This window comes from Trypanosoma grayi (genome assembly GCF_000691245.1).
Source record: "Trypanosoma grayi strain ANR4 Tgr_273_V1, whole genome shotgun sequence".
Classification (NCBI taxonomy): domain Eukaryota; phylum Euglenozoa; class Kinetoplastea; order Trypanosomatida; family Trypanosomatidae; genus Trypanosoma; species Trypanosoma grayi.
Window position 1 is genome coordinate 12,552 of NW_008825892.1, and position 7,493 is coordinate 20,044.

Here is a 7,493-nt window from a genome sequence, read left to right on the forward strand (position 1 = left end):
TGTGTGTGTGTGTGTGTGTTGCGGGGAGAGAAAAAAAAAGCATCTTTGCCCTTTTTGGTTCCCTCGGTCACTCTGCTGCTCTTGTTTCATTATCTCTGGTCATATGTAGGAGTGCGAGGCGTGTAGGTATCTCTCACTAGGAAGGGGTACGTAGTGGTGTTTTGTTTATTTGTGTTTTTGTGTGCATTCTCTTTGTGTTGCTGCTGTCTCGTGTCATTGGCGCCTGCAATGAGTGAGCGCAGCTTTCGTCCTGCCATTGAGCACGACGCGTCCACTGATGATCTGCACGCGTATGAAGGCTCCAGGGGCGTTTCGGCGCGACGGGGCGCGCTGCCCACCGCGCCGGTGGTGAATAACTACTACCTGCAGGACGAGCGTGCGGTCCCCATTCCGCTGTTTCTCTCACCGAGCGTCTCAATGGAGAGTCTGACGCTGAGCCAATCACAGCAGCTGAGACCGGTGCGTGGGAAGCGAGAACGTGAATTGACACACCGTGAGCGGCGCTTCAACGGCCTCGCTGTGGCGACCGCAGCGGTGGCCGCACCAGCAGGTAGCAAAGCGGCGTCTGGCAACGGCGGCGGAGCTGTGAACCCGTACGCGGAGCGTCACCAGGGGCCAGTGCGCCCCATCACCGTCGCAGAGGAGCGCACGCTTCTCGACGAGTCGCTGGAGTACTACAGGCGTGCGAAGCTTCCACGCAAGGAACCGCTTGCGCTTACCGAGGAGGGGGAGGAAAATGAGATAACGAAGAGTTCCGCGGTGCTGCGGTCGGAGCTGAAGCGGATGCGGGAACAGTATGAACACTTGAGCAAGGTCGTTGACGAGACACGCATGGAGCTCCAGCGAAGCCGTGAGGAAAGTGAACGGTCGAAGGATGCCACGCAACGTTCTGTAATGGACCTGCGCGTGGAGGTGGCGCAGCTGACCAAGCATGTGGAGCTGCTGGACGGCAGACACTCGTCGTTGGAGCAGTCGGTGGGGGACTTGAGGGGGATGCAGTCGCTAGTTGAATCGTTTCGCGGAGATCTTGCCAGTCTGCGCAGCGAAGTGGGACAGAAGTCCTCTGCTATAGCTGTGTTAGAGAAATCCTTTGAAGAGGTAAAGAGTCGTGCACCAGCTCCTTTGTCGATGAATACTACGGCACCGCCTGCTTTTGCTGCTCCTGGCGCTTCTACCACAACAAAGAGCTCCTTTGCATTTGGCGGTGCTTCCGCGGGTTCATCAAACGTTGACGGCCTCACCTTCGGCGGCGCCTCGAAATCAGAGGAAGCACCTGCTACTTCTACTACGGCAACAACAGGTGCGACAGCGACAACGGGGTCTGACTCCTCCACAGCGGCAAAGAACCCGTTTGCATCTGGTGGAGCTTCGGCGAGTCTGCCGAACACCGGTGGCTTCTCCTTTGGAGGTGCTGGTAAGTTGGCAGAGACGTCTGCGGCTGCTACTGACAATGCAGCTGTCTCAAAGAGTCCTTTCTCTTTTGGTGGCACCTCCACCAATCCGTCGAATGCGGGAAACTTCAGCTTTGGAAATAACGCTAAACCAACGGAGGCACAGACTAACGGCGGAAAAGTGTCCGGCTCCCCCTTTCACACGTTGCCCACTGCTGCGTCGAATGAACCTTTTTCTTCTAATACTTTCTCGTTCGGAGGTGCCTCCACTTCTGCTGCGGCTGCGGCTGCTCCTGGTGGCGCTGTTGCCGCCGAGGGGAAGGCGGAGAACACCGCCAATTCGAATCCGTTCGGTGCCACTCCGCAGAGCTCTGCGTTTGGCGCGCCTGCAAGCACCAACTTAATGCCCTGTAATGCGTCTTCCTTCGGCGCACCAGCAGCTGGTAACGCGTCGTCGGGACTAGGTGGCGCGCAGGGGAAAGTGGGCGCGGGCTTCGCGCAGCTGCCCTTTGCGCAGCCCATGGTCCCCGACGTGCCGTTTGCCCCCGCTGGCGCTGACGATGCTGCGGATCACACAAACGTCCTCGGGGCACCGCCGCGGAAGAAGAAGTTGACGCGAATGTACTGAGTGTGGGTTATTAAGCTGTGTGAGCGGAGCTGCTTGACACACGCAGAGTATGAGGTTAATCGAAACAAAACACACAAAAAAAAGGAAAATAGAGAGACGGGGCAACAGAGGGTGGAGGATGCAGGGGAGGGGAAAAGCAACAGCAACGCTGGATTCGGAAAAAAAAGAAACGCGGGCTCGAGGGGCCACACACTCTTTCTGCGTCCCTGCCGATTCGTTTGAGAGCAAGCTGGTGAAGATGTCGCTTCAGACTTCGCACACACACACAAAATATATATTTTACGCTTCGGATCAACAAGGACCTCCTAGGCTTTCATCCAGTTGTGTTTTCGCCACGGCTGCGTGCGGTTTTATAAAAACTTTGATATTGCCTCTCTGTGTGTCTGTTTGTGTGTGTGTGCATGCTTGCTTATGTTTGCTCTTTTTTTTTTGTTTGTTTAAAAAAAATTCAAGTGCCCATCGATAGAAGGGGGTGTGGAAGGGAGCGGGGAGTCGTCTTGGTCCATACGCCTTGTGGGGGTGTGGGGAATGCGATTCGGCTCCGGTGCGTGCCGAGCCGCAGCAACGCTCTCCTCTGCTCGACGGGCCTTGCGGACGGCAGACGGAGCCGGCTCTCGCCCGCCCACGACGGCGGCTGACGGATCGACGACAGACAAGCCGACGCCGAGCGCAACAAGTAGCGTTTCACCCACGCAGGAAGGCGTCGACAAATTGCACCTTCGACCACCACCACCAGCAGCAGCAGCAACACAGACGCAGCGGTCAGGGATGAACATGGATGTGGCGTTCGTGGAGGACTCTCCACCACCATCGACAGCAGCAGCACCTGCCCCGCTGCGACCACGACGCCGCCGGCCGAAGTTTTCATTCCTCAGCGACCCAAGTGAGCGCCCCTCACGCAACGAGCTGACGGAGCAAGTGGTGCCAAACAACACACCGAAGTCGCTGCTGCCCATGTGGGCGTCAAGTCTTACTTCGCCCAAGTTGGGCAAGCAGCGTCTCGTCGCGGAGAACTGGATCTCTACTGATTCCATGGGGACGCTGCCCGAAGCGAGTGTAGCCGATTTTATGGCGTGGCTGCGTGAGCGGCTTCTGGACCGCATACATGCGCCTTTCCTGCGGCAGCTGGAGGAGAATGTCGAGTTGCACTTACGGTTGCAATATGCACGGGGTGTGATTGCACGCAAGCCGTTTCGCGCGGGTGACGTCATTTTCGCACTCCCCCTTACTGACGCATCCCTCGACGAGGTGGCGCGTGACGACAGCTCCACGGTTGCCGCGAGGAGTCCAACATGGGGCCTCGTTCTCAACTCGGAGACCCTCCAGCGCCACTCGGTGGCGGCGCAACGCCGCGGTGTGCCGTCGTACGCAACAGTGGAGGCAGCTGTCTGCAGTAGGAAGTCCTCCTTTGACCCGGTGCCACACCCCTTGTTTGTGGATCAGTTGTACTGCGCCATGCTTCTCGCCTGCGAGAGAGCAGATAGAGAGCGCAGTCCACTCTATCCGTACCTGCGACTGCTCTCTCCGTTCGATGATGATTTTATTCGAGAGCTCCACTTGGGTGTGCTCGACCCCGGCACACACCTTGAGTATAGCGATCACTGCAACAGATTCTCGCATTACCTGCGGCAGATTCATAAAAGGTGGGAAGAGGAGTACAATATTGCCCGCCACATTGAAGAGACGTGCCGGTCCTCCACTGAACCTGCAGCAGTAGCTGCTGAGGGTGAGGCGAGGGACATGAAGAGTACGGCACCGTTCTGCTCCGACGAGGTGAGACACCGGCAGCCGCCACCCTCCATGCAAGATCTTACGTGGGCCTTCCGTGTTGTGCTATCGCGCCAGCGTCTTCTCCCACTGCGGAGTCATGTGGCCCCTTTGGAGCCCATTTGCACGGAGGAAAAGCGAATGCAAAATCATGATGATATATGGACGCGTATTGTAAAAAAGATGCGATTGGGATTTATGGACAAGGCACTTGGTGTGGTGGATCACAAGCGTCTGCGCGTGAACGACTTTGATCCGCGCACCATTGCGTCCGTGTTGCCCGTGCTGGACATGCTGCAGCACCCGCCTGGTGGTGTGCCCAACACGAACATGACTGTTCAACAGATTCCGTGTGCGAGTAGTGAGGCAGCAGGTGACAGTGGGGAAGACACTCGAGAAGGGGTGCCGTGCGTTGTGATTCGCGCCTCCACTGAGATTGACGAGGGTGATGAGCTTACGTTGCTCTTCCCCCGCTGCTATTCCCCCTCGTACACTCTGTATCGGTACGGATTCCTCCCGCTGCGCCGCCGCGCAGATGACGCAGCGGCGCTCTCCCAGGAAGCCGCTGACCAAGACGGTGCTGGCGCGATGGCGGAGCCGCCCCACACTCTTTCACCAACAGCGCAAACGCCACCCCTCCTCCACGGAAGCAGAGGGGTGGGGGGCGCCTGCAGAAGCAACAGCGAAGGTTTCCGCTAGTTGAATCCTCTGGAAAAAACGGTATGAATGCTAGCAATTCCGTCCGCGATCAAACGGCGGGGGGTGGCGAAAGGAAGGCAGTTCATTTGGTCACCAAAACAGCAGTGAGTGGATTGTGCATCATGACATCTATCCCCTTCACAAAACACAAAAATACAACGAGGAAACGAGTTCTTTTAAAGGAAGGCAGTCTAGCTCATGTGTCTTGGTTAATTGCAATGATGAGGTTGCCCCCCTACATGCCAATCACACCGATGGATTGAAAATTTATGCCGCCTCCTTTACGTGTTGCAAATTGAATGGCTGCTGCTTCTTGGCTTTGAACGCGTTGAACATTTCTGTGGCCCTTCTTCCACACCAGACGCAGGAACGTGCTGCTCGCCTCTATTTGCAGCCATATGTGTTCCGTATGTGACGCTCTCCACACTATCTTGCTGTTTCTTTCTTTGTGTACTCATCGCCCAGGACACATCATGGTAATGAAGATACAACGACTAAAAAGGTGTAGGGGCATTTTTTTAAAATTGACCGCGTGTAGTCTTGGAATCTGCGCCATTGTGTTGACCTTCGTGCAGCCTTCTCCCCTTTTCTCGATAAAGCACAACTGGAATGCTGATGAGGACCCCAAAATAACCAATACATCCACTCCCTTGACTGACACAACAACTACACCGCAGACATCCCTCTTGCCCCAAGGTGTTCTACAAAAGTGGTCAGAGCGTGATTTTCTGGTTGTCTTTGGCATCCCGTCGGTGGATATCACTGCAAGGCGGAGGCGCCGTTATCTGCAGCGCTCGACTTGCTGGCGGTTCCCCGGTGTGGCGACGAAGTTCAACAACTTCACCGGTGCGATGCTGGTGCTGTACGTGTTCGGACGGCACCCGTCGCACAACTTCACGTACTCGGCGGCACTGAAAGCGGAGGCAGCGGAGTGGCACGATGTGATTGCGATACCGATGAATGAGGGGCGTACTACGGCCAATAAGTTGATCGGATCACATAGCAGTTGGGGAAATGAGGCTGAGGTTGGAATGAGCCGCAAGACATTTCTGTGGTTTGAGCTGGCGCTGCGTCTGTTCCCCAATGCGAGCTACATTGCGAAGGGTGACGACGACATGTTCCTGCGCGTGCCGCAGTACCTCGCTGACCTGCGGAGGTTGCCGCGGCGAAAGCTGTATTGGGGTGCGTTTTTTTCTGCGAAGAGTAGAGGAGCCAGTGTCTCTGTGTGGTTCCGTTTTGCTTTGGGGCCGTGCTACACTCTATCGAGAGATGTGGTGGAGTCGCTCATTTCGTACAAGCCACTGCAGCGTCTTGCCCACTTGCCGTACAGCTCAGTTCGGGTACCAGAGTATGTTCTGCATGGTATGGGTAATGAGGATGTCATGGTTGGTTTTATACTGGCAATAACACGGGACAGAAAACTTATTTTGGCAATGGAGAGCCGATGCTCATTTCATGATGTTCACGAAGGTCTCCGTACCAGCTCCGTTGGATCGCGTTCTGTCATGGTGCATCGCCTGTGGGAAAGTGAATACGAGGAGTTGATGCTGCGTTTCGGCAGTGACATGGGAGCCTCACCGAGGCGGTGGAAGCGGATCAGCAGACATCGCATAGGAGTGCCCTGCACATAAGAGGACTACAGTGGTTGTGTTCAAATACTGCTTTTGTTTTTTGCTTCTCTGGGATGTATCCTGTGTAATGGACGGGTGATATGTGTCCCCTCGTCTCCTTTACTATTCTTTTGGTGGAGTATAGCTGCGGGGTAGCCACTGCTTCCTCATGGATGCTGTACTTAAGGTTTGCTGTTTCTTGGGACGCTAGTCTGATATATTGCTTTGTGGGTTGTACGCATGCTGCTAGTCGTTAGGCCGCTTGCGTTGCAGCTGTTGTAGCTGCCGCGGTTGGGCTCGGCGGTTCCGCAGAGAAGTCACTGGCTCGACTGCTGAAGGTACGAGTAATGAGTGACGAGAGGTGGCGAAAGAAAATATGGCATCTAGCAAAAAGTTCTTACTTTTCAGCTAAAGTGTGGTTGGTGTGGCAACTGCCCCCTGGTAGACACGCAGTATGGCATTCTTTTCCGTTGCTGTTTATCTGTTTAGCTGAAGCTGGCCACCCTTGAACGTCCTCTGTATCTGTCTTGCTCCCTCCTTTGCTCTGTCCCCTCCCCGGCGATACTTTATTTTTCACTGTCATGATTGTCATTATCGATATGGAGTTCATAAAGAATGGTTTTGCCTCCCTGTTTTGTCTTGGGAAAACAATTGCCGTTTTCTTGTCCCTTATATCTATGCGCCGTGTGGCACAAACTGTATGTTTTGGAAGCCCAACCAGCCCATGACATTACGCCTCGCGGATGAGGCGGGTTAAATGACGCCTTCAGCACCTTCTTTTCGCTTGAACCTAGATTTCTTAATTATCAACGAAACGTTTTGGTGGACTCTCCATTTGAGGATTGATTTCAACCTTGAATGCAGGATAGTTGATGGATGGATGCGATTGGGGCTACAATATGTTACTTCCTCCCCTTTATTTCTCTGCGGGTTTGTAGTTTTAAAGGGAAAGTAAGACGTATATTATTCTAACGTGGAAANCAGTCCCTTTATGTCGTTGCTGTCGCGAATTACCGAGAATGACTTGGCCCCCAAGGTATCCTTCGTTGAAGGCCTCCGCTACATCTCAAGGAGTGTTCTCGATACCTGGGATGAGCGCGACTACCTGATTGTGCTTGGCATCCCATCGGTGGACATGGATGCGAGACGGGGTCGGCGCCAGCTGCAACGGACGACGCTCTGGACGTTCCCTGGTGTAGCGACGGTGTCAAACAACTTCACCGGCACGATGCTTACACTCTACGTCATCGGAAGACACCCATCGCACGACTTTAATTTTTCTTCCTCGCTTCTGGAGGAGGCGACTGAGTGGCAAGATGTGATTGCGCTGCCGATGAATGAAGGACGCTCCTCCACGAAAAAGACGATCGGCGGCGGCGGCTACTGGGGCATGGAGGC

At 54.9% G+C, this 7,493-nt stretch overlaps 4 protein-coding genes across 4 annotated transcripts; all 4 read left to right on the forward strand.

The window, feature by feature from the left end:
• Positions 1 to 228: 228 nt before the first annotated feature.
• Positions 229 to 2,019, forward strand: DQ04_02731090 (hypothetical protein; the record flags this gene model as incomplete). Its single annotated transcript, XM_009312163.1, has 1 exon — positions 229 to 2,019. The coding sequence occupies one exon, from the start codon at positions 229 to 231 to the stop codon at positions 2,017 to 2,019; it is 1,791 nt and encodes a 596-aa protein (XP_009310438.1).
• Positions 2,020 to 2,547: 528 nt separating this feature from the next.
• DQ04_02731100 (hypothetical protein) lies at positions 2,548 to 4,485 on the forward strand (the record flags this gene model as incomplete). The annotated part of the gene is made up of 1 exon (XM_009312164.1): positions 2,548 to 4,485. One exon carries the CDS (start codon positions 2,548 to 2,550, stop codon positions 4,483 to 4,485), a length of 1,938 nt encoding a protein of 645 aa, XP_009310439.1.
• A 473-nt stretch (positions 4,486 to 4,958) lies between these two features.
• On the forward strand, positions 4,959 to 6,116 carry DQ04_02731110 (putative UDP-Gal or UDP-GlcNAc-dependent glycosyltransferase; the record flags this gene model as incomplete). Its single annotated transcript, XM_009312165.1, has 1 exon — positions 4,959 to 6,116. The coding sequence occupies one exon, from the start codon at positions 4,959 to 4,961 to the stop codon at positions 6,114 to 6,116; it is 1,158 nt and encodes a 385-aa protein (XP_009310440.1).
• A 970-nt stretch (positions 6,117 to 7,086) lies between these two features.
• Positions 7,087 to 7,491, forward strand: DQ04_02731120 (UDP-Gal or UDP-GlcNAc-dependent glycosyltransferase; the record flags this gene model as incomplete). Its single annotated transcript, XM_009312166.1, has 1 exon — positions 7,087 to 7,491. A coding segment is annotated over one exon (405 nt), but the record flags the coding sequence as incomplete, so codon positions are not given.
• Between the last annotated feature and the right edge of the window lie 2 nt (positions 7,492 to 7,493).